At 44.9% G+C, this 26,659-nt stretch overlaps 2 protein-coding genes across 3 annotated transcripts in view; one reads left to right on the top strand and one right to left on the bottom strand.

The window, feature by feature from the left end:
- Prickle1 (prickle planar cell polarity protein 1) overlaps positions 1-26,411 on the top strand; it is a 90,258-nt gene extending 63,847 nt beyond the window's left edge. The window contains exons 2-8 of the mRNA XM_090324248.1: positions 13,722-13,913; positions 15,251-15,364; positions 17,546-17,683; positions 18,023-18,226; positions 19,155-19,341; positions 20,814-21,677; positions 24,259-26,411. Coding sequence (XP_090180374.1) covers positions 13,782-13,913; positions 15,251-15,364; positions 17,546-17,683; positions 18,023-18,226; positions 19,155-19,341; positions 20,814-21,677; positions 24,259-25,124 — 2,505 coding nt within the window. The 5' untranslated portion in view covers positions 13,722-13,781 and the 3' untranslated portion in view covers positions 25,125-26,411. The remainder of the gene's footprint in view (positions 1-13,721; positions 13,914-15,250; positions 15,365-17,545; positions 17,684-18,022; positions 18,227-19,154; positions 19,342-20,813; positions 21,678-24,258) is intronic.
- Pphln1 (periphilin 1) overlaps positions 15,277-26,659 on the bottom strand; it is a 147,787-nt gene continuing 136,404 nt past the window's right edge. The window contains exon 12 of one of the 2 annotated variants that reach the window (XM_090324315.1): positions 15,277-15,305. In XM_090324315.1, the coding sequence (XP_090180441.1) occupies positions 15,292-15,305 (14 nt within the window). In that variant the 3' untranslated portion in view covers positions 15,277-15,291. Of the gene's footprint in view, positions 15,306-21,300; positions 21,372-26,659 lie in introns of those variants that run through there. The other variant, XM_090324271.1, reaches the window with a different exon arrangement.

Raw genomic sequence — 26,659 nt, 5'->3', positions numbered from 1 at the left:
GGTAATGGAAATATGCTCTGTTAGTAGCAAAGTAGTCCACAATAATTTGTTTGTTTTTTTGTCTTTAAAATTTTAAATTGTTTTATTGTTGTTCCCAAGGTGATATACAGGGGTAGCCAGCAATTTTAAAATGTATCTGGAATTGGCATGATGTAAAAATATTTGGTCTTCCAAAGGAAAGAGATTGTTTTGATAAGCAAGCCTTGTTATTGATAGGCAACTCTTGTTATTTGAGTTCATCTTCAATGAATCTTTGCCCACAAGTGCTACCTAAATAGACTAAGTGTATTGCCTCTTCTCTCCTCCTCCTCCTCCTCTTCCTCCTTCTTCTTGTTCTTCTTCTTCTTGTTCTTCTTTTCATTGTTGCAACTGGCCTGAAGTTTAGCTTTTTTTTTTTTTAAGCATTCTATTCCTCTGAGTTGAGCTATAATCAATTGTGCCTGACAAGTTTATTAATGTCTGTATTATTTCAGTGTCTCTTTTGCCTTCAGGATGTCACGTGAGCTGAATTCAGTAGGAAGGGTTACGCACAGCTATAAACTGAGCCAGGCCTGGGTCTGCCCCTAGCACCAGATCATCTGCCCTTGAGATTGAAGAGATAGGGTTCGGCTGCTGCAACCAGGGAGGGAGATCTCTTTTATTTGAGTAAGAGCTTAGCACGAACTGATACTGTTCATGAGTAATGGACAACAGAGCAACTATTTGTATCAAGATCTCAAAAAAAATAGCTTCTTTTATTGTGTTTAGACAATAAAATCACTTTGTATGCATAGACATTGACATGGTACCTTAAGCTCAATGCCGGTGACTGATGGCTTATGACTATAATACTAGCTATTCTCAAGGCTGGAGAGAAGATTATAACTAGACACTAACTTGGGAAGACCCACCAGACTTCATCTGCAGACTAACCAGCAAAAAGTTGGGCTGGAGATGTGGCTCAAGTGGCAGAGCACCAGCTATGAACAAGAAAGCCTAGCAAAGGCAGGTGGCTTTGAGTTCAAGCTCTGAGTCAAGATATCTGCAGGAATTTAGCACAAAGCCTATTATACAAATACTACCAGCCAAGTAATAATAACAGATTCATGTAGCCCTTTTGTGTTCTTACTCAATCTATTGTCAAAGATAATGTAGTGATTTGACAGGTACCTCAAAGGGAGTAACAACTGTGAACATACTTAACTCCTTATTCTGTTCAGGTTCAACCCACTGTCGGAATATTTCCTGGCAGAAAATTGTTAGGACAAGTTTCTCAGTGGATTACAGGAGTGAGCACAGGTATGTGGCTCTATTGTAATCTTGTTCTTTTGGACAATGCCTCTTCCATACAAAGCAGAGTTACTTGGACAGGTACAATACACCTGAGGGCCTGAGAAGAATAGTGGGTGAGAACCATTCCTTATCATACTTGTCTATTCTGTGCCAAACAGGATGCTAGCTGGGAGACTAAACCCAGATTTCCAGCTTCCAGAGAAGACAAAAAATAAATAATAATTTTAAAAACCTATAAGTATAATGCCCAAGCATTGCTTAGTGCTCTAAAAACTATTGACTAATGGAGGTGTGTGTATGTGTGTGTGTGTGTCTGTGTCTGTGTCTGTGTATGTCTGTGTGTGTCTGTGAGAGTGTGTGTGAGAGAGAGAGTGATTTGGGATCAAGAGGTTGGAGAAAGCTTCTCAGGGGGAGGTGACAGTAGGGCTGAAACCAGGATGGCAGAAATTAAACCCTGAGAATTTCTAGGCTTCCTTTCTCAGTCCCCACCAGTGTGATAAGCAATGCATATTCCACCTGGTCAAGCCAAAAGGTTGCCGGTGGGGGGGCCTTGCTTCCTTCTGCATAAATTCACCTTGTCAATAGCCAGGCTTTGCAGATTAAACTCAAATCTCTTTCATTCAAACTGAAAGTTAGTTAGGAAGCTTTTAATTGTCTCCAAACTGCAACTGGCCACTTTGCATTGCTAAGTGTAGCTGTGGGTGTTATTCAGAGGATTTGGGGGGTCTCAGCTGATTTCAGGCACACTTCTGTTTGTTTGTTTGTTTGTTTTTTTGCCGTTCCTGGGCTTGAACTCGGGGCCTGAGCACTGTCCTTAGATTTTTCTCAAGGCTAGAGCTCTACCACTTGAGCCACAGCACCATTTCTGGCTTTTTCTATGTATATGTGGTACCAAGGAATTGAACCCGGGTCTTTGTGCATGCTAGGCAAGCACTCTACCACTAGGCCAAACTCCGGGCACCTCTTTTCTGTTTTTTAACTAATCATTTTTCATGGTATTTATTTCAGTTGTTGGGCTTGAACCCTGAGCTCTTTTTGCTTAAGGCTAGTACTCTACCACTTTGAGCCACAATTGTAGATAAGTGTCTCACAGGAACTTTCTGGCTCAATTGATTTTTTTTGTTTGTTTGTTTAGTCAGTCATGGTGAGGAGCCAAAAAATCACCCCCATTCCCAGGTAGTAACCACCTTGCTGTTTATATAAACTATGAATGACCCAAAAGCACACATAAATTAAAGAAACAGAATTGTGGTGCCATTAAGTCCCAGGAACTGACCTGTCTGTGTTAAAATTAACCAAAACTCAGGTAAATTCAAGGGATGGCATTTGTTTTCTAAGCCATAAAACTACTCTCTGACAGTTGAATGGGCCATTAGCCCAGGGAGTTCCCTAATCCCTGCCTTAGCTCACCCGACCTGACCCCCCCAACATGGGTGTAAATCTGTGATTTTTGCCCTTAAAAAGACTGTGTAGACCCAAATTAGGAACTCCTTCTAGGTTCCCTGCCTGGCTTGTAACCCACAATAAACCTTGCTTTTGCATTTCGGAAGCCTCAATCTCAATCTCAATCACAATCTCAATCTCGGTGGTTTGGTTTTCTTTGGGGACCTCGTCTCAGGGCACAACAATGGGATTTAAACTCAGGGCTTTGTCCCTGAGCTCTTCAACTCAAGGCTACCGTCCTACCACTTGAGCCACAGTGTCACTTCTGGTGAATTCAGGAAGCCTGGTCCCAAAAGACCATCAGAGACCGTCACCAATGTAAAAGCAAGGGAGTCTTCATTGCAAGCTCCAGCTTGGGTCTCCACGTACATGGCCACAACCGATAACGCGGAGAGTCCCCGAGCTCAGGGGTACAGCATCTTTTATACATTCTTGTGGGGAGACAGGCTAAGCACACATCATAGTACCTTGTAACAAATCATCACACACCACGGGAAACTCTATAGTATGATTGGCATGCTACCAAGTGGGAAAGGATCAGAAGCAAATTATTGGTGAGGTTCGAGGGTTGACATACTTTGAACTGGTTGGGTGACACCACTAGGGTGACTAAAGGGGGTGCGGGCTAAACTTCAGGGTTTCTGGTCTAGGCAGTGATTACCAGACTCCAGGAGGGGCTCTGGTAGTATAGATATTGAGATCTGTGGTTCCTGGGGATGCTTCGCACTAGGGTTTTCCTGGTATTAGGGCAGAAAGTGGGTGAAGAGTCACAGCACAACATAGGGCCTCAGCAATAAGGCAGTGAAGCGGGTTATAGAAGCAGAAATAGCAGTTAGTGACTACAAAATGGTAGTTACAATTTTTAGCCTCTCATTCTGATGGTTAATTGTAGATAAGAGTCTCAGGGACTTTTCGTGCTGGGTTGGTTTTGAATCTTGATCCTCAGATCTCAGCCTCCTGAGTATCTAGAATTACAGGCATTAGCCACTGGAGCCTGGAAATCATTTTCTTTTAATTGCACTGTTACTAGGGCTTGAACTCATGACATGGGCACTGTCCAAGAAATCCACCCCACAGCTCCATTTTGGGCTTTTTGCTGGTTAATTGCAAATGAGACTCTCATGGATTTTCCTGCTTGAGCTGGCTTCTTCCAACCTCCACTCTCAGATTTAAGTGGGTAGGGTTATAGCCCTGAACCACAGGCAGGCTTAAAGTATTCTTTTTCTCTCCCCCTACCTCCCCCTGAAGAGACTCGTGAATACAAAAATGTAGGGAAAAGAAAATCTAGCCTAGGTATCTTCCTCGTTAAGTTTACAGATCCACAGGAGAATGTAGACTTCTAAAGTTTCTCTACAAGCCTCCTGGCTTCCCCCATACCCTAGGGCCAGAGGAGATCTAGCTTAGAACTTTTAGAAGATCTTCTGGAAACTGGAATAATTTTCATTTGGTTGATAGATTATTTGAATTTCAAAATCATGTTGTTTGGTCAGTATTTCCAAACTAGTTTTTTTTTTTTCTTTTCTTTTTTTTTTTTTTGCCAGTCCTGGGGCTTGAACTCAGGGCCTGGACACTGTCCTTGAGCTTTCTCAAGGCTAGCTCTACCACTTCAGCCACAGCACCACTTCCAAGCTTTTCTGTGTATGTGTTTCTGAGGAATCGAACCCAGGGCTTTGTGCATGCTAGGCAAGCATTCTACCACTGGGCCACACTCCTGGCACCCCAAGTAGTCTTTTTTCTTTTTAAGTCTACGAGACTCTTTTTTTCTTTGTTTCTTTCTTTCTTTTTTTTTTTTTTTTTGCCAGTCCTGGGCTTGAGCTCAGGGCCTGAGCACTTTCCCTGGACTTTCTCAAGGTTAGAGCTCTACCACTTGAGCCTCAGCACCACTTCCAGCTTTTTTTATCTATGTATGTGGTACCGAGGAATTGAACCCGGGTCTTCGTGCATGCTAGGCAAGCACTCTACCATTAGGCCAAACTCCCGGCCCCCAACTAGTCTTTAACAGCAGAGCCCCAGCTTTTTGGTCTCTGTCACTTTAAAAAAAAAAAGTAACTGGAAAAAAAATCTTAGCTGCCTTGCTTTTAAAGGCAGAGATAACAGAATTTGGCCAGAGTTATTTACTTGACTGATCCATTTATGGCAAATTGTGTATTTTTAAACCACAGTTACAATAGGCTATTGTTCAGTGGTATACTTACTGTAGACACACACACACACACACACACACACACACATATATATATATATATATATATATATGTATATAGTTACTCTCAAGGAATCCTGGAGGTACAGTTTTTTTTTTTTTCCAGAGAGCATTTGAGGTTGCTTTTATTTACTGGCGTATTATATATGCCAGTATCTCTGTGTGTGTGTGTGCGTGTGTGTGTGTGTGTGTGTGTGTGTGTGTGTGTTAAGGCTAGCATTCTATCACTTGAGACACAGCTCCATTTCCAGCTTTTTTGAGTAGTTTATTGAAGATTAAGAATCTCATGAACTTTCCTACTTGGGCTGTCTTGGGACTGCGGTCCTCAGATCTCAGCTTGCTGAATAGCTAGGGTTACAAGGCGTGAACCACTGCATTTGTGCTATTGATTCCTAATTTTTTTTTCTGGGGCTGGATTTGAGGTCTTGTTTTTGCTTGATTTTGTCCTTTGAGCAAACATTAAAGGGCTCCGATGATAATAGCTCAGAAACAAGATTAACCTTAATCTATATGGCACATTTTCTTACTGTTGCATAATGATACGCACATTAATTGCAAAGAAAGAAAGAGGGCCAGGAGTTTGGCCTAGTGCTAGAGTGCTTGCCTAGCATGTATGAAGACCCGGGTTCGATTCCTCGGTACCACATACATAGAAAAAAGCCAGAAATGGTGCTGAGGCTCAAGTGGTAGAGTTCTCTAACCTTGAGAAAGTCCAAGGACAGTGCTCAGGCCCTGAGCTCAAGCCCATGACTGGCAAAAAAAAAAAAAAAAGAAAGAAAGAAATTAACTATCCAGCTCAGTACTTTGGCTTGTTATTTACTGAAGGGGAATATGTGTGTGTGTGTGTGTGTGTGTGTGTATACGTATAGATACATAATGTGTATATTTATAACGTCCTGCTCTAGAGCAGCAGGTATCACTTTAAAATGCAGGGAAATCTTGGGGGAGAATTGGTATGTTAACTAGCCTCTGTTTGTTAAGAACTTGGTGAAAAGGTGCCATTTCCTGCCTACCCTTGTTGTGGGCTTGATAGAGGTGATGTCTGCGAGTGGGTGGTTCCTCAGGGCCCGGGGCTGGGTGTGCTGGGAAGAGGGTGGGGGTGGCAGGCTGGGAGGGGGGGCAGCCGGGTGGCAGCTGGGGGGAGCCGACGGGGAACTGGTGGGGGGTAGCCGGGAGGCGGGGCGGGCAGCCGGGGGCGGGGCGCTCTCCCGGCGGGCGTGACGTCACGCCCCTCCCGGCCCCGCCCCCCGCAGCGCGGCGGCCGTCTCCGCCAGCATTCTCCTCCGACCCTGGCAGCCGGCGTGCGCGCTTGCACCTGCGGGCAGGGACGCGGGCCTGAGCCGTGCCGGGGGCGTATCCGCAGCACGGCGGCTGCCGTGGTCGGGGCTCCCCAGGAATGGATCGGGCGCGCGCGCGCACGGAGGTGGGTACCTGGAGGAAGCGCAGGCGGACGCGGGCCAGGAACGCGGGCAGCGGTGACAGTTCCTGGAAAGCGGGCACCGGGAGGTCCGGGGTTGCAGCCCTTCCTGCGGGCCGGGTCCGACGCCGGGGTCGGGCTGGGCTCGGCAGGAAATCGAAATAGTTACTTGGTTGTTTGGATTCTCCCCCTCCTCCCGATTACTTTTGGGGCTCGCGGCGAGCAGGACAGCGGACTGCTGCTTCTCTCTGAGGTGGAGAGAGGCAGAATTGGGGCGTCGGGCGCGCGGGGGTGAGGCGACGCGGACCGAACGATGCTACGAGGCAGTGGGGCGAGGGGCCAGGGTCTCCGCGGAGCGCGGGGATGCTTAGCTTTGGGAGCAGGGGTCTGAGGTGGGTGAGGATCGTGTACCCCAACCCAACAGGACTCCACCGGCGCGGCGAGGGTAGTGGTGGGGACCCCCCGGGGCCAGAGGAACGCAGTGCGCGAGGGATCCATGCGCTCGCCGCCGCCCGGTCCTCAAGCTCAGCTCCGGAAACCGGGTGTCTGGGGTGATCTGGGACGCACCTCGTCCTCTGGGCCTTGGGAATCTCCCCCACCACGGATGTGCACCCGGGGAGAATACGGGCCGCCCTGGCCCTCCCCACCACCACCTCCGTCCCCTGCCGCGCAGCCCGTGCGCGCAGGTGTAGGGATGTCCCCTGGCGGCGGGGGATCGAACTCGGGGAGTTGAAGTGGGGGGGACCCGCGGCCACTTGGTGTGTCACCCAGCTGCGGCAAAGGGACCCGGACAGCCTTCTGGCCGCGGCGAGGGGGCCTCGAAACCCCCTTGGGGACTAGGGGCGTTGCTCTGGGGGCCTCGCGTCCGCGCCGCCGGGACCGGACTTCGGCCTCGGGTTTCCCGAAGCCACCGGAGCCGGCGGACCGGGGCGCCCCCTAGTGGGCCTTGGGGTGCAGGGGTCGCCTATGCCCTGCTCCCTGGTGTGGTGTCCCCTAAGGCCTGGGTCGGTGGACTCGGGGTGGGTGGCCAGGAGAGGGTCGCCCGCCGGGCGTTGAGGATCACGTCTATAATCCTAGCTTACCTCAGGAAGCTGAGATCTGAGGATCTGTGGTTCAAAGCCAGCCCTGGCATAAAGTGCTCGCGACTCTTGTAACCACCAAGAAGGCGGAAAGTGGAGGTTTGGCTGGGGGGGGGGGGTCGGGGGAGGACCCCAAGACTGCCCCCCCAAAAAAGTGAAAAGTGAGCCACCAAAATATTCCCAAAGAAAGGTGCCCATCCTTTCCCTGGGCACCAGGTTGAAAGGCTCGGCCTTCCACGTCCGTCTGTCCACCTAAAGCAAGGCTATGTGTGGAATTTGTTTTTACAACTCACAGGCTTGTGACTTTTCAAACACTTTATTGAAGTGTTTTCTCTGGAAGCTTGTTTCAAACGAGTGTTGTAAGTTCCACAAAGAGGAGTGTTGTTCACGAGCCAACAGGTGAGGGGGTGAAACCCGAGTCGCTGTGTACGTTGGAGTGGAGTCTGGCTGGCCCTTTCCTTGGGCCTCCGTTGAAAATAGAAATTCAAAATCAAATCAAATCAATAGGAGAACAGAGGGAACACGGTTTTGAGTGGGGTAAAAAAGTAGGTGCTGTTTCCCACTGCGCAAAATTATAAGTTCTCTGCCTGCACTGTGCATTTTGGATCTTGCCTTTATAAACCACAAAAAAGTCCCTTCCCCCCACCCACCTTCCCCCTTTCTGCCCCCCAAAAAAGCATCTCCCTGGCAAAGGACCATTCTTTGTCATCAGATTTCCTCCTTTTGTTAAGCAAGTCTGTCTTACTGTCGTGGAATGTTATTTGTGCATGAAACTAGAATGCTTTGAAAGAGCTCCACATTTCCTCTTGGAAAAATGGATTTTTTTTTTTTGCAACTCGTGGCAATATGACAGACAGCCAAGTCAGCTGTTGGAAAATGTGCAAGTTACATGGAGGGTTTACCTGGAAAATACATATTTTTTCAATACTTGACAGACCATTAACCTAATGTTACTGATTGCTGGTCTGAAGTGCTAGCAGTCATGTTTTAAAAGCAGTGTAGGTAACTGCATTATGCTTTTTAAGTTTATTTGTGTTTCTACTAGGGTTTGAACTTGGACCTCCCACTCTTGCTTAACTTATATACATTATGTTTTTTATTATTATTATACTTGAGTCATACCTCCACTTCTTGGAAATAAGGCTCTCTTAGACTTGTCACTTCAGGGTGGCTTCAAACCTCAATCTCATTCTCAGCCTTGTGAGTGGCAAGGAATAAATATATGCATGAGCCACCAATGCCCAGCTTGACTTTTCCTTTTCAAATTGAGTTGGGTTCTGTTGGCTTTGGTTTCTGACAGCTCACAGGCACTGAGTAGTCTCTGGCTGTGTGAAAACTAACGAAATTCCAATGCATGCAATTTCATCCTTGACCTAAGGTTAGATTGTCCTGGATTTATTTGATGAAAGATATCATCACATAAAGGCTTATATCCCAGTGGCTGTGTAAGTTTTTCCTACTGTAAACAACACAACTCTTACAGGTGTCTGCATTTGCCAGCCTATTTAGCCTGGGAAGATTCAGTCTTTAAAAAACAAAAACAAAAAAATATTGAATGCACTAAGGCCTTGTTAACAAGCAGTTTAAGGAAAAGTTGCTATTCTGTGGCTCCTAGCAGCAGGGGATACCTAGGGAATGTGAGTGCAACTGACTTCACAAATCACAAATTGGGGTTGGAGGGTTTGGGGCTTTTTGGTGATCAAAGGATTCCTAACTTCCCTGGGCATGTTCACAGCAGAAATACTTGTTCCTAGGAACCCAGGAATACCATGGCAAGCTTCACTCAGGGGCTAGAGGGCTGATCATTAGAGAGAGGACCTTAGACAACAGATCCAAGGGCAACAATGAAAAATATTCTGTTGTCTGTTTGCCTGATTCTGATTAGATTTGGTGATGTGGGCCAAGAAATCATAAAGAACAGCAACCATACAGCATATACCATTTGTGTCCACTGAAGTCACTCTCCTCCTGGACTCTAAAATCCTCCCTCCCCTGCCAAGGTGATCTATATTTATGTGTTGGCATATCATCGTTTAGTTTCTTAGTACTTCGAGCTATGGCTGTGCCTCAGTTTCTCCCATTCATTTCCTTCCCCTACTCAAGCAACCATTTGTAGGCTTCCTAAAAGATTCATTGATCCCCTCCCAGGCTCCTTTCCTCACTTACATCTTTCCTCTTCCTTCCCCTCCTCCTTCATTTAAGTACTAGCACTTGAACTCAGAGCCTTGGGCTCTCCGTTGCTTTCCTTCCCACCCCCAGCCTAGTGTTCTACCACTTCAACCATAGCTCCACTTCTGGCTTCTTGGTGGCCAGCTGGAGATAACAGTCTTACAGACTTCCCTGCCCAAGCTGGCTTTGAACCACAACCTTTAGATCCCAATTTCCTGAGTAGGTAGGATTACAAGTGTGAACCAGCGGTACCCAATTCATGCTGGCCTTAAAGGCCTGAAGTACATTGTAGTTGCTTTTAATTCCTGTTTCTTTTTGACATTTTTCTTTTGCCCGTGGTGTCAAAGTCTTCTGCCTGACACCGATAATTCTTGGAATTCTAATTCAGATACAATTGTCCTCTGTTGCTGCTTGCTGAGACAAATTTGTCTTCTGGGGAAACTGGCCACTGTTCATCTGTACCTTCGAGTACTGTGATGACTTAATTAAGCTTTCTAGGAAACTGTTTTATGTTCATTTGTGGATATGTCCTGGTCAGAGCTATAATCCTTAATGATTCTGGAAGCAGCATACAACCCAGTAGAAAATAAGATTATCCCCACATAACCATATTAGAAGAGCAAAATAATGAAAGATGTATTTTGGAGTAGGAAGAGTATGTCAGTATTGGGGTTCTCACTTGACAATTTTGTTTAAGGCTGATGCTCTACCAGTTGAGTCACAGCTGGACTTCTGGCTTCTTGGTTGTTACTTGGAGAAAAGAATCTCACAGACTTTACTGCTTAGACAAGTGGCGAACCATGATCCTCAGATCTCAGCCTCCTGATGAGCTAGGATTACAGGCGTGAGCCGCTGGAGCTGATTGGTGTCCAAAGTTTAAACAGGACAGGTGGAAGTTATCTCTAAGGCAAATAATGGCCAATAATTTGGCAAAGTTGTTTGTACTTCAAGAAGATAGATTTTGTTATTAATATATAGTTCTTATTCAAACGTTCCTGGTGAGTAAAACCTGTCTAAAGCTTTGGCCTGGGACTAAGGCTAAGGCTCAGGGGTAGAGTATCTTCAAGGCTCAGGGTTCAATCTCCAGCAACTAGCCACAGTAGAAGTAATAGTGCCAGTTCACATATTATAGTAGCAACATGAAGTCTCGATATTCAGATAGCTCTTTCCTGATTTTAACATTCTTTTGCATGCTGCATTCTTAAACCATTTTCGAAAGGAAAATAATTTTCCTTTTTTAAAAAAAAAATGGTTCTGGTTAGTGGCTCATGCTACTTGAGAGGATGAGATCTGAGAATTGAGGTCGGAAGCAAGCCCTGACAGGAAAGTCCATGAGACTTAACTACAGCAAACCCAGAAGTGGAAGTGTGGTCGAGATGACAGAGCATTAAGAGATAGCACCCAGGCCCTGAGTTCAAGCCCCAGGATGGGCACCAAAACCAGACACACAAACAAAAACAACAAAACCCCCACTTGTTGAGGGTACAGAAACCTCAGGGCTGAGCTTACTGAATTCTCAAGCACTCTTGGCTCCCAGGTCAGATGTCCTCTTGACAAGTATATGATGATTGAGAAGTCTTACATCTACAGGCTTTGTGTTTGGTTCTTTTGAAGTGGTGAAAAGCTTCAGTTTAGCTATTTGCAAGGAAGAGGAGGAAAGACAGAAGAGGGAAGTGGAATTGTTCCATTGTCTATGTCATAGCTTGCATAGAATTGCCTCCATGATAATCCTTGGCTTTCTAGGGGAAAAAGTATCCTAACTTGTATTCATTGTTAATTTCTCAAATTGATATTGTGTGTGTGTGTGTGTGTGTGTGTGTGTGTGTGTCCTGAGCCTAGGCCCTGTCCCTTAGTTGTAGGGTTCTAATACTTGAGCCACAGCCCTACTTCCTTCTTTTGGGTTGTTAACTGGAGATGAGTCTTGGAGAGTTTCCTATCTGAGCTGGCTTCCAATCATTGTGATTCTCAGCTCTCAGCCTCCTACATAGCTAGTATTACAGGCATGAGGCAGTGGCATCCAGAACTATATATGTATATATGTATATATATTCATTTAACTGTATTTCTTTAAGAGAATATAAAAATACTTTAAATTAGATCTCATAAGAGTACTTTGTGAGGGAGGAGGAAAGGATGTGATAACAAAGCAAATGGTACAAAGTATGAACAACTGATTCAGTAGAAATTACATTAGTAAAAATTAATAAGCAGGGCACCAAAGGTTCATGCCTGTAATCTTAACTACTGAGGAAACTGAGACCTGAGGACCAGTGATGGAAGCCAGCCTGGGGGTTTGGGGAAAGTCCATGAGACTCCCATTAACCACCACAAAGCTGGAGAGCTATGCCAGAAGTAGAGCACTACCTTGAGCAAAAAAAAATGGAAGGGACAGCACCTGTTTCCTGAGTCCAAGTCCCAGTACAAGATACACACACACACACACACACACACACACACACACACACACACACACACACCACATACAATAATTTTTTTTTTTGCCAGGCTTAGGGCTTGAACTCAGGGCCTGAGCACTGTCTTTGTGCTTTCTTAAGGCTAGAGCTATACCACTTGAGCCACAGAACCATTTCTGGCTTTTTCTATGTATGAGGCACCAAGGAATCAAACCTGGGTCTTTGTGCATGCTAGGCAAGCACTCTGCTACGAGGCCAAACTTCTGGCCCCCACATACAATAATTTTGTCCCTTATGATCTGAAGTTGTGAGTGAATGCCCGTCCTAGGTGTACCTTGTTGAAAGACTGGAATTCATGGGCCTGGGAGTAGGGCTTAGTGGTAGAAGTGCTTAGCTAGCATTCATGAAAACCCTTAGAAAGATAATTCCAGGACTGACCATAGCTATAATGTGCTGTCACTCGCACTCAGGTAGCTGAGATCATGGTTAAAGTGAATCAGCAAAGTGCTAGACTGGAGACATGGCTCAGGTGATACAGGGTGAGGCCCTGAGTCCAAGCCACAGTACTAACACACACACACACACACACACACACACAAAAAATTAAAAAGGATGGTATAGTAGTGGTACCTTTATCTGAGGTAGCTTCTCATCAGAGGATTTAACATCTTACTTTGCCTAACTTTTAAATGAACGCAGGCAACTAAACATTAAGAGTCACCAAGGCTGGATTTTTGTTTAACCTAGTGTTTTATTCAATTGCTGTATGTTGAAGGAACCCATTGACAGATGCCTGGCTTTCACCCTTAGTAAAGGCTTGAGGATTTAACGTGCTATATAAGGATTTAACTGTGTGATTTCTATTTGGCGTATAAACTTAGCTTAGTGTCAAGATTAGAAGTCTGAAAGCAAAGCAATTTGGCCCAAGGAACCTAGTCTCAGCAGGCACCAGCACCTCATCTTGTGAAATTGCTTGTGAAATACAGGGTGCAGAGTAGGGGTGTTGATGGGGACAAGGCAGGTGGCTCACTTCCTAACACTTCACCCTGCCAGTCTTAGCGCCAGGATTTCATTTGTAAGCAACTTAAGAAAGTCAGCAAGGCAATTTTTGAGGATTTTTTCCAATGAATTGAGTACTAAAGGGGGACACTTTGTGTGGGGTGTATGCATGTGTGTGCACCCACATACGTGTGCTGGTCCTGGGGCTTGAGCTCTGGACCTGGGCATTGTTCCTGAGCTTTTGTGCTTAAGGCTAATACTCTGCTACTTGAGCCACAGCTCCATTTCCAACTTCTTTGGTGATGATTATCCTGCCAGGGCTGGCTTTGAACCATGAGCCTCAGATCTTAGCCTTCTGAGGAGCCACCAGCACCTGAGCACCTGGAAACAACAAGCTGGTTTTAGTAACATTTTCTTCCTCCTCCTCTTCCTCCTCCTCTTTCTCCTCCTTCTTCTTCCTCCTTCCTTTCTTCCATTTCTCCCTCTCCCCCACCCCCTGGTCTTTAATAAACTGGAAGGACTATTTTAAAATTATATAGGCAGACATTTTTTTAAGTTTCAGTGGTCTTTGGGGTTAGAGGATAGGGAACCAAAGTAATTTGATTAGCTTCTCTGGAGCCAGCTATGTGTAAACATTCAGTAAATATCCTTGTGTAAACAAGCAGTCAATAAATACCCTGCAGGCTTTTAACTGTTCCTCCCTCCCCCTCTTATATTGTCCACAGCAACCATTATTCGATGTCCAGTGACTGAGAACTCAGATTTTTAGCTTTATTATTATTAATATGCCTTTGGAGATGGAGCCTAAAATGAGCAAACTGGCTTTTGGGTGTCAGAGAAGTTCCACGTCAGATGACGATTCGGGATGTGCGCTGGAGGAGTACGCCTGGGTCCCGCCAGGCCTCAGACCAGAGCAGGTGGGTACCTCCTCATTCTGGTTACTTGGCTTTCTATAGTACTGCTTTAAGAATGCATAGAACCAGCTGAGCACAGGTGGCTCACACCTTAATCGAGATCTGAGGATCACAGTTCGAAGCCAGCTCTAGCACGAAAGTATGTGAGAGACTCGATTAATCACCAAAAGCTGGAAATGGATCTATGACTGAACAAAAGAGCTCAGGGACAGTGCCCAGGCCTTGAGTTCAAGCCCCAAGATCTCCCCCACCCCCAATGCCTAAAATATAAATGCAGCAGTGGTGTGTCATCCCCTCCACCTCCTCCTGCCCCTATGATCAGCCCTCAGTCCTGTTTGCATGGCTTTGAGGTCCTATTTAATTTTCCCTCTCTACTCATGGATCTAGGCGCCCCACAGCAATGCTAGTTTTTCACTTATGAAAGACCAACTTTCATTGTTTGATGGACTTCTGATGAGTGATCATTAAGAGACATTTACTTGTTTTAAATTTTGAGAGAGATATCCGAGAGCTGGTGGTTCACACCTACTATCCTAGCTACTCAGAAGGCTGAGATCTAAGAATCAAGGTTCAAAGCCAGCCAACGCAGGAAAGTCTGTGAAACTCTTTATCCCTAATAAACTATCAAAAAGAAGAAAGCCAGAAGTGGAGCTGTGATGAAGTGTAAAGAGTGGGAGCCTTGAGAGGAAAAATTCAGGGACGGAGCCCAGGCCCTGAGTCCAAGCCCCAGGACCCATACCGACCCCCCAAAAAGTCCTCCTTTCAAAATGAGCTAAATCTAGTTCAACATGGCTTCTCTCTGGTTTCCTTGGAAAAGCGCATGACAGTTACTGAGAAAATAGCACCCTTAGAAGAGGAAAATTTCCACTCATTCTTGGGAGAACCTGACTAGGGAACACTTACCACAACAAAACCACTTTTGTCTTTGGAACATGTGAAAATGCAAAAAGCAAAGTAAAGGTTTTTTGTGAAATCGCTGAAGTTAAGATTGCATACAGCCTGGGTGGTCATTTGCAGAATTGACCCAGGACTCTGGAAGATTCCTCCATGACCCTTGGAAGACTTGTGCTGAGAAAAAAGTCACATTCAATGTGCATATTTTATGGCAGTAATTGAGAGTGCCCTTAATTGTCACTTACAGATTGCATTCCTGAAGAGCAATTTAGCAACTGGGTGCTAGTTATCTGCAGGTCTGCAGTTCTGCTGAGTTGGCTCAGCTGGTCTTCTCATTAAGCTCCTAGAGACCCCAAAACCTTGATTTGCAAAGTACTTATATAAAGAAGTAGTAAGCTCAGACCTCACATTCTGTGTGCTGATGTCATTCTCTGTCCCTTATGCAGATTCAGCTCTATTTTGCATGCCTTCCAGAAGAAAAAGTTCCTTATGTCAACAGCCCTGGAGAGAAACATCGGATTAAACAGCTTTTATACCAGCTGCCACCACACGATAATGAGGTAAAGAACAGGAAGAAGAAAATTAACCATACATTGAGTTGTCTCTCAGAAATCCTACTCACCTAGGCTTTTCTTTGGCATTCCTTTCTTCAGTTCAAATTTGGCCTGAGACTACAGCTGTCCATTCTTTAAGTGAGCAGAGAAAAGGGTGGCTCTGTAATAAACTTAACACTAGTAGTTTTTATAGTGTTTGCAGCCAGCCATCAATGATCGGAAACATACAGATTCCTGACACTTCCCCGCTTCTGTGTCCAGGGTGAATACTTTATGGGAGCTCAGGCCCAAAGTTGAGTGCCTGGGAAATTGAGAGCCAGAGTGGTAGTTATAGTGAACACAGGGGGAAAACCCTCATGAAAAAGATAATATCCTCTTTCAGGATCTCTTTCTAATAAAAGTTGATACGTTGTTTTGGGTTTCTTTTTGCAGAGGCTGGTCTTAGGGCTTGAGCTCAGGGAAACTTCATGATCTCACTTAACCTTTTTCACTCAAGGCTGGCACTCTACCACTTAAGCCACACATCCATTTTTTTGGCTTTTTGGTTAATTGTAGAGCAGAATATAGTAGACTTCCCTTGATGAGCTGGTTTTGAACCACAATCCTCATATCTCAGCCTCCCTGAGTAACTTAAGATTTCAGGCATGAGCTACTTGGTGTCTGGCTAATATTTTATTATTTTTAATTTTTTAATCTTTATTTAGTAATTGTGCAAAGGGTTACAATTCCATAAAGTCGGGTTACAAGTACAATGCTCACTGGTCAGTGTCACCCCTTCCATGTCATCTCCCATTTCTGTCCCACATTTTAAAAAGTAGTAAAAAAAAGGCTATTCCTTGCATTTTTAGCTTGCATTTTCCTTTTTTTATTTTTTTTAGATTTGGGTGTAGCACAAACAAAATAAAACAACAACAAAATAATCCTGGTGATTGTCCAGATATAATCCTAGCTAATAATCTTAGCTACTTAAAAGATGGAGCTCAGGGCTTAGTGGTAGAGTGCTTGCCCACCATGCATGAAGCCCTGGGTTGGTGCCTGGGCCAGCTGGCACTGAATGGGGATTCCTGATTTAGGGGGTGAGGGCTTGGAAAAGAAGACAAGAAAAAGATGGGTTCAGGAGGACTACAGCCCAAGTCAGCAGCCCAAGAAAGCTGTGAGCTTAAGACTATAGCCTCGTTTATGTCAAGTTCCAACCTTAAATACAGCAAACTGCATTCATACAAGACAGCAATCAAGTATCAGATACATTAAACAAGAAGAGATTAACATAGCCAAGTCTTGCTAATAGCTCATTTCTTTGTGTACTCAGCTGTGTGGGTTCAAGGTCATTCTGACCCCACACAGATTGGATTCATCAGCACCATATGAACAACAACAAAAAAAAGCCAAAAGTGAAGCTATGGCTCAAGTGGTACAGCACTAGCCTTGAGCACAAGAAGCTCAGGGACAGTGCCCAAGGCCCTGAGTTCAAGCCGTAAGACTGAGGGAGTGTGGAAAAAAAAAAAAAAACAGCAAAAAGAAGATGGAGGGGCCGGGAGTTTGGCCTAGTGGTAGAGTGCTTGCCTAGCATGCACGAAGACCTGGGTTCAACTCCTTAGTACCACATATATAGAAAAAAGCTGGAAGTGGTGCTGAGGCTCAAGGGGTAGAGCTCTAGCCTTGAGAAAGTCCAAGGACAGTGTTCAGGCCCTGAGCTCAAGCCCAGGACTGGCAAAAAAAAAAAAAAAGAAGATGGAGATTAGAGAATTGAGGTTTAAGGCTGGGCAAAAACCTTACAAGACTCCATCTCGTTCAGTGGCTGGGCATAGTAGTATATGCCTGTTATCCCGGCTTTGGGGCAAAGTACAATGCTGGTGCATCTGCCATCCACAGCACATAGGGAAGCCCAAATATGAGGATCAAAACCCCTAGACCAGTTTATGCACCAAGGGAGACTCTACATCAAAACTGACTGAAGCAAAAAGGAGCTGGAGGCATGGCTCAAGTAGTAGAGCATCAGTCATACAAAAATGAGGCCCTGAATTCAATCCCAACACTACTACCACCACTCCCTTCCCCCCAAAAAAGAACCCACTAGGGATTTAAGGAGTTTTCCTTGTTGTTTTGTTTCTGGAGACTCTCATTCTGGACATAAAAGAATGGGGGAGGAATACTCTAGCATGGATTTGTGTTTTCCATTCTATGAAGGTACGGTATTGCCAGTCTCTGAGCGAGGAGGAGAAGAAAGAATTGCAGGTGTTCAGTGCTCAGCGGAAGAAAGAAGCTCTTGGAAGAGGAACCATAAAGCTCTTATCCAGAGCAGTGATGCATGCTGTATGTGAGCAGGTAAGCCCTTTCCTGCAGAGTGGCGGGTAGATGGACATAAAAAACTCCAATCAAAAAGATCAGAGGATCATGGTTCAAAGCCAGGAAAATCCATGAGAGTTATTTCGAGTTAACCACCAAAAAGCTGGAAGTGGAGCTGCGGTTCAAAGTGGTAGAATGCTAGCCTTGAGCAAAAAAGAGCTTGGGGACAGTGCCCAGGCCATGAGTTCAAGCTCCGTGACTAACCAAAAATAAGTAAATAAACCTTTTCTGATAAAGCTGGAAACTTACTGTTGAATAGGGAAAGCTGAGAATCCAGTTACTGAAAGGATTATTTTCATTTTCAATCTTTGTTTTCAGTGTGGGCTGAAGATAAATGGAGGAGAAGTAGCTGTGTTTGCGTCCCGTGCGGGCCCTGGCGTATGCTGGCATCCATCCTGTTTTGTCTGCTTCACGTGTAATGAGCTACTGGTGGACCTCATCTATTTTTACCAGGATGGGAAAATTCACTGTGGCAGGCACCATGCTGAATTGCTGAAGCCGCGGTGCTCAGCATGTGACGAGGTAAAAAAAAAAGTTCAGCCCTTTATGCTGGAAAAAATGAGCCACTAGTAAGCCAGTAGCCAGTATTCCACTCTTTCTAAGCCAGATATGTGACCTCTGGTGTTCTTTGTGTTTTGTAAGATAATCCCATACATTCATGAATGTGGAATGATGTGGAGATAATAAAGAGAGGGTAGCAGGTGTCTTTGCTTTCCTGAGTATAATGTCCTTGATGAATTAGGGTTAGGGATAAGTTGATGAAGAATCTTTAGCAGAGAAGTGTTTTTTTAAAAAAAATCCACTGTGTGTGTATGTGTGCCTACTATATACTCAGAAAACATATGGGGAGACACATACTCAGTTAACAGTGAGCACGTATGTGAGAGGATGATGGGGTAATCAGAAAACTATTTTTCCTAACTTTTAATTTATAGAAAGCCTGTAAAGATAAGATACAAAAACTCTCAAATAAGTTCTTAACAACAGTGCAGGTGACTCTTGGCTGTTATCCTAGTTACTCAGGAGGTTGAGATCTGAGGATCAGATTCAGAGCCAGCTCAGGCAAGAAAGACTCTTGAGGCTGTTATCTCTAATGACCCATCAAAGAGCCAGAAGTGGAGCTCAAGTGCTAGAGTGCTAGCTAGCTTTGACTGAAAAAGCTCAGGGACAGTGCCCAGGCCCTGAGTTTAAGCCCAGTACTGGCACACGTGCACACGCACACACACACCCTCCTTCAAGCTGAATATTCTGTCAAGGCCTGCAGGACAGCTATACCCGTATTGACTTTATGTCTTAAGGGCTACAAAACTACCAGGCAAGATGGCCACCATGGTGTCCTAGCTATCAGATTCAAGAGTCAAGCTGTGAGCCCAGGACAACAGAATTGCATGGCCTTTGTACTTCCCACTGATGTTCTTTCATTGTTCTGGTTGCATGTTTCCTTTTACAGATAATTTTTGCTGATGAGTGCACAGAAGCTGAGGGGCGCCACTGGCACATGAAACACTTCTGCTGCCTGGAGTGTGAAACGGTCCTGGGAGGACAGAGGTACATCATGAAGGATGGCCGCCCCTTCTGCTGCGGCTGCTTTGAGTCTCTCTACGCTGAGTACTGTGAGACCTGTGGAGAGCACATTGGTAAGTCCAGTCTCCATCTGGCCTCCTTCCAGCTGCTGTGCCCCTGGCAGACAGCTTAGGCAATCAATAGCCTTTTGGGGCTTGTTTTCACTTTCTTTTGTGAAACTAGAAGTACAACTTACATCATGAATATATCAGTCTGGTGAGTTCTGACAGGTGGACAGTCCCTAGGTTCTACTATCACAGTGGCCATGAATGAGTGAGCGGGCATGGGACAGTTTGCTCAGGGGTCCTGTGAGACTCTTGATTTGATATAATTTTGTTGTGCCAGTCCCAGGGTTTGAACTCAGGGTCTGGGTGCTGGTCCTCAGCTTTTTTATTGGGGCTAGTGCTCTATAATTTTGAGCCACAGTGCCATTCTGGCTTTTTGGTGGTGAATTGGAGATGAGTCTCATGGACTTTCCAACCTGCCTGGCTTCAAACTGCAACTCTGAGATCTCAGATTCCTGATTAGTTTGGGATTATAGGCAAAAACTACCCTTTACCTGGATTTATTATTGTTATTGTTATTATTATTATCTTTAAGTAGTTTTATGAAGGGATTTTCAATTCAGTATATGAAAATAATGAGTAGAAAGCACCTTTTTTTTCCCCCCTTTTCGGTGCCAGTCCTGGGGCTTAAACTCAGCACCTGAGCCATGTCCTTGGGCTTTATCAAGGCTAGAGCTCTACCACTTGAGTCTCAGCACCACTTCTGGCTTTTTTTTACTATGTATGTATATGGTACCAAGGAATTGAGCCTGGGTTTTCGTGCATGCTAGGCAAGCACTCTACCACTAGGCCAAACTCCCAGCCCTAGAAAACATTTGATCTGTGTCACCACTCCCATTGTTGCAAAATCACCCAAAAAGCACAAAAGTACAAAAATCCTGGCACTAAAACAACCACAAATAGGGCAACTTTATCGAATGGGAGCTGAAATTAAAGGCAGAGAGTCCTTCTGTTTGACTTCAGCTAAGGCTTGATTGTTGAAATGTCTTACCGCTTGGATGCCCATGAAAATGGCCAATTATCAACTTTGGAAGGGTCACAGATAAGCAGGCAAACTGACAAATCTACAACCTACTAATAATGAAGTCTCTCAACACCCAAGTAACCCACACACCATCAAGAACAAGACAGAAGACAGGCATTAGTGACTCAGACTTCTAATCCTAACTACTCAGGAGACTGAGATTTGAAGATCATGGTTCAAAACCATCCCGGGCAGGAATGTCTGTGAGGCTCTTATCTCCAATTAAACCACCAAAAGCCAGATGTGCAGCTGTGGTTCAAGTGGTAGAACGCTAGCTTTGAGCAGAAAGGACAGTGCCCGGCCTTGAGTATAAGCCCCAGGACTACCTTCCACCCCCCAAAAAAGAACGAGACAGCATTTCTGTCACCCAAGAGTTCCCTTTGGGACTGGTTTCCTTTTTGTGGTACTCCTTCACAGCAGGCAGTAAGCTCTGTGTTTCTACTCCTTGTCCAAACAGGTGTTGACCACGCACAGATGACCTATGATGGGCAGCACTGGCATGCCACGGAAGCATGCTTTTCCTGTGCCCAGTGCAAGGCCTCATTGTTGGGCTGTCCCTTCCTTCCTAAACAAGGCCAGATTTATTGCTCCAAAACCTGCAGCCTTGGCGAAGATGTCCATGCCTCGGATTCATCTGATTCTGCGTTCCAGTCAGCCCGATCCAGGGACTCCAGGAGGAGTGTCCGCATGGGCAAAAGCAGTCGGTCAGCTGATCAGTGCAGACAGTCCCTTCTCCTTTCCCCAGCTCTGAACTACAAGTTTCCGGGTCTTTCAGGCAATGCTGAGGACACCCTTTCTCGGAAGTTGGATGATCTGAGTCTTTCCAGGCAAGGGGCAAGTTATGCCAATGAAGAATTCTGGAAAGGCAGAGTTGAACAAGAAACTCCTGAAGACCCTGAAGAATGGGCAGAGCATGAAGATTATATGACACAGCTCCTCCTCAAGTTCGGTGATAAAAGCCTCTTTCAGCAGCCTTCCAGTGACATGGATATTAGAGCCAGCGAACACTGGATATCTGATAACATGGTTAAAAATAAGACCGAGTTAAAGCAAAATCACCAGAGCCTTGCAAGTAAAAAATACCAATCTGATATGTACTGGGCCCAGTCACAAGATGGACTGGGCGATTCTGCATATGGCAGCCACCCCGGCCCAGCAAGCAGTCGGAGGCTCCAGGAATTGGATCTGGACCATGGTGCCTCAGGATATAATCACGAACAAACTCAGTGGTATGAAGATTCTCTGGAGTGCTTGTCAGACTTGAAACCAGAGCAAAGTGTTCGAGATTCTCTGGATTCTTTGGCATTGTCCAATATTACAGGTATGCAGTCTAGAAAGTTGAGGGTATTTGGAAGAAAGGAGCCATTAAAGATTTCATTCAAAAAGTTGCTGTTCAGACTCGGTCGGGTATGGTATATTATGGAAAACTCTGGATTTTAAGGGCAGACATTTTATGTAAACCTACGCTTTGTGAGATAAAGGTATCTCTAGGTGAATGTATCCATATATGATAGTTTCAACACAGCTTATCTCTCCCTCCCCCCCATCCTAGGGCTTAATTTTGGGGCCAGAGCACTGTCTCTGAGCTTTTCTTGCTCAAGACTAGCATTCAACCACTTGAGCCACAGCTCCATTTCTGACTTTTTTGGGGGATAGTTGTTTTTTTTTTTTTTTTTTAAACTGAAAATAAGAGTCCCACAGACTTTACTACCCAGGCTGGCTTCAAATACTGATCCTCAGATCACAGCCTTCTAAGTAGCTAGGAAGTCTTGGGGCTTGAACTATGGGTCTTGGGTGCTATCCCTGACCTCTCTATCACCCTATCTCTGGGCATGGACATTGTCCCTGAGCTCTTCAGCTCAAGGCTACAGCCCTACCCTGAGACACAACCCCACTTTTCTTTTCTAATGATTAATTAGAGATAAGAGTCTCATGTTCTTTAGTACCCAGTCTGGATTTGAACCTCAATCCTCAGATCTTTGCCTCCTGAGTAACAAGGATTACAGGTGTGAGCTACCACGCCTAATCCAACCATATTTTAAGGAAGAGAAATTCAATTTATTTGAATAAGCTGGATTGTATACAAAAGAACTCTGCATTCTTTGATTGTATTATATAATGTCTTTATAAATTCATGGGTTCTGTTTAAATGTTGCAGAGATTGCTCAAAAATACCTGAGCTTCTCCCCCTCCCTCTCCCCCCCCCTTTTTTTAAAGTTAAAAATGCTTTCTAACCATCTTAAAGGATTCTGAATACAAGACTAGGCCCACAACCCAGCTAGTTGAGAATATCTTTTGATAAGGCCTTTGGCCACAGAAATGCAGTCCTTAGTCAGCTAGTTTTATAGTCACATTGTAACACCCAGACCTTTGATAAAGAAAGGGATTTTGGGTGCCCTCTGTGCAAAAGAAATGAGCCCTATCTCTTTTCTGTCCCTGGACTTGTAAGTAATAACATTTAAAATTCTAAAAATAATTTTTAAAAGACAGACATGATTTGGAGCAAGTTCAAGTGTTAAGAGACAGGACTGGAAATATAGTATGTGGCTTATAATAGAGCATATGCTTAACGTGTAAGTTTCTGGGAGGAAAAAAAAGGGGGGGGGACTAATAGGGCTAGGCGTTTGGTTTAGTGGTAGAGTGCTTGTCTAGCATGCACAAAGACCAGGGTCCAATTCCTTGGTACCACATACATAGAAAAGCCGGAAGTAGTGCTGTGGCTCAAGTGGCAGAGCACTAGCCTTGAAAAAACCCAAGGACAGTGCTCAGGCCCATAGTTCAAGCCCTAGGACTGCTGCCCCCCCTCCCCTGCCACTAAAAAAAGGACTGATAATTCCTGTATAATGAGTGAATGAATAGTTTTAGAGAGTTACATAGTTTCCAGCTAGTCATAGTCCAGCCACCCACTATACTGTCCTTTAGTCTGCTGGGTCATATGTGTTTAACTTGTCTGGGTCTTATTATAACATGTGAGTCTTCCATTTTGAGAAAAGATCTGAAATAAGATTAATGAGCTAGTCACTGGTGGCTCTTAAGTAGAGATAGGAGAATCACAGTTCAAAGCCCAGGTAGAAAAGTCTGTGAGACTTGTTACCTAGCAAAAAGGTGTGGTAGAGCTGGGGTTCAAGAGGTAGAAAAACTAAGAGTGTGTGAGACCCTGAGTTCAAGCCCCAGCATAGTAATAAAGTAAGAGGATGCATCTGGAAGTAGCATATTTTATGGGTTGAAGGTAGAGAAGCAAGCCCCTTCTCTTAGACTTGAAAGTCCTTTTGACATCATACAGTATCAGCTGCAATCACTCTGCTCTGCTCTGATTGAAAGCAATCACAGACAAGGTGTAAAGTAGGAGCTACTATGTTCCAATTCAACTGTACACACAAAAGCTGTTGGGCTGTGTATTTCCAATGGTTCATGATGCTGGCTAAGGGAAGGGACCAATGGGAGAGATGTTCACTGAGGCAGTGTGGCTTTACTGGATGTGATAATGTCAACTTCCACTGCTGACGTTAATGCTTGAAAAAACTTCTGTGAAGAGCTGCTAAGATTTTTGTTGCTGATTCCATGTGGTAGAATATTTTTGGGCACCAAAGCAGTGGGGCTGACTCTCGTATCATTAACAAAGTCATACTTTTTACTTTATGATCAAAGTAATCAAATATTAAAGTAGGAAATTTTCTTTATTGTTATCTTTTAAATGCCAGGGGCTTGAACTTGGGGCCTGGGTACAGTCTCTGAGCTCTTTTGCTTGAGGCTAGTCTCATCACTTGAGCTATAGTGTCCTTGAGTAGGTAGGTCTGCAGGCAGTGAAATAGGACGTTTTCTTTTAAACGGTTCATCCAGGTAGTGTGTTTGTAACAACCCTCCGAATATTAAGCCTCGCCTCCTGTTTTGGCTTCCTTTAGGGGCTTCCGTGGATGGGGAAGGCAAGCCCAGGCCATCCTTATATTCTCTACAAAACTTCGAGGAGATGGAGGCCGATGAGTGTGAGAAAATGAGCAACATGGGAACTCTGAACTCGTCCATGCTGCACCGGAGTGCAGAGTCTTTAAAGAGTCTCAGCTCAGAGCTGTGTGCGGAAAAAATCATACCCGAAGAGAAACCAGTCCATCTGCCGGTGCTGCGAAGATCCAAGTCGCAGTCGAGACCGCAGCAGGTGAAGTTTTCCGACGACGTAATCGACAACGGCAGCTACGACAACCTGGAAGTCCGGCAGCCGCCCATGAGCGAAAGGACTCGGAGACGGGTCTACCATTTCGAAGAGCGCGGCAGCTCCAGGCCTCACCAGCACCACCGGCGCCGGAGAAGCCGCAAGTCCCGCTCCGACAACGCCCTGAACCTGGTCACCGAGAGGAAGTTCCCGCCCAAGGACCGCCTGCGCCTCTACGCCCCCGACAACTACGAGAAGTTCATCCAGAACAAAAGCGCCCGGGAGATCCAGGCCTACCTCCAGAACTCCCATCTCTACGGCCAGTACGCGCACGCCACGTCCGACTACGCGCTGCAGAACCCGGGGCTGAATCGATTTCTGGGCCTGTACGGAGACGACGATGACTCGTGGGGCTCCTCCTCCACCTCCTCCTCCGACTCGGAGGAAGAAGGGTATTTCCTTGGACAGCCAATCCCTCAGCCCAGGGCGCAGAGATTCACCTATTACACTGATGACCTGTCCAGTCCAGCTTCGGCGCTGCCCACACCTCAGTTTAGTCAGAGGACAACGAAATCCAAGAAGAAAAAGGGACACAAGGGCAAAAATTGTATTATTTCTTAACCGACTAGCTATGGAGATCATTTGTTACCAAGTCTAGACAGGAACTCATGGACTTGCTCGCTTTTTTTTCTTCTTCTGTAGGAAAAGTTGCTCAAATAGCCTTCAAGCGCTTTCTTTGCCCATGTAAATGAGAACCCTATGGCTGTTTACAGTGTCAGATATCATTTAAAAGGTGTGGTTTCTCCAGTTTTACCTTCCTGGGTTGGGGCCTAGGTGTAGCTTGTGCCTGTGGCCAGGTGTGTTCGTTTCCTAGAGCTACTTTGGCTTCCAAGCCAAGACACTTGTCACAAGGTGATTGGACCCAAGTGTCCCCCTTGGAAGATGGAGAGCTCCAGCCACCTTTGTAAAGCAATAGTGTTTGTCATTCTGTAAGTCAGGTTGGCTCAGGTCCTGATTGGTCCTTGTTGTGAGGCATGCATGTCTTCACACAGACCTAGCTAACACTGTGCATCCCTATTGCATAAGGGGTCACACCTTGTCCCCTTTTGGGCCTGGACTAGCCAGGTGAACATCGTTATTGTATTAGTCCCAGCTACAGGTTGAGAAAGGAAAAAAAAAAAACACGCTATTTATAACATAGTATTTCCTAGACTTAAGTGTATTCCTAATTTAACGGTGCAAATATTAATGTATATACTGTACAGTTCAGATTTTAAAGCTGGTATTTTTATATCCCTGAATTGCAAGATGTTTGTTACACGGCAGTGCTTAGATTCATTAGGGAATCAGAAGCAGCATTTAAGGATAAAACAACTGCTTGTATTTTAGTCAGGGTTCATAAGTTTAGATGGTCAAATTTATATTGCCTAGTGATGGAAAGGTGGTTTTTTTTGTTTTTGATTTGATTTTTCAATCTTAAAAAAAAAAGGCTCTGTATGCATGGTGGGGCTGTGTAAATACTCTTTAAAACCATGGCCCTATTAATCTTACACGTTATTTATGGGTCAAGCAATGTAAGCTGTATAAATGTAAAAACAAAAAAGAAAAAAAAAAGAAAAAAAATCTCCATACTTACCCTTGGAATATATGGTAAAAACAAGTAGAAGAGTATCATGTGGGAAAAAAATCCCAACTCTAATCAGCAGAATTTGTTATTTTTTGCTGCACCACAGAGTATACTTCATGAGATTCTAGTTCAAGGGGTAAATTAATGTTAGATTTGAACCAAGGAGCCGATATTTTGTTAACGTTCCATTCCTGCCTATACATCTCAGATCTAATAAAAGGCCATGGTGCCATCCAGGGCTTTCTAGGGAGGTATTTAATAAATGTTCAATAAATAACAAACCACCGTTCTGAATACAAATCTTTGTGCACATTATCTGGGTGACGTTCACTGTTGAGATGTGATCATTCTGCAGTCCTCCCACTGCTAACAGGCCTTCCTCTGACTTCTGCATGTCCCACACCCCATTAACTAGTAGATGATACAAACATGAGGTGCATTTTTCGGTATTCATCCGAGTAGGAAAGTCATCAGACCTTGAAGGGGGCAGACAGGAGTCCAGTAGAAGTAAAGCATCAGCCAGACAACC

This window comes from Megascapheus bottae, chromosome 2 (genome assembly GCF_031878675.1).
Source record: "Megascapheus bottae isolate mThoBot1 chromosome 2, mThoBot2.hap1, whole genome shotgun sequence".
Classification (NCBI taxonomy): Eukaryota; Metazoa; Chordata; class Mammalia; order Rodentia; family Geomyidae; genus Megascapheus; species Megascapheus bottae.
Note: the sequence above shows the minus strand (reverse complement) of the source record. Positions and strands in the feature narration are given on the sequence as shown.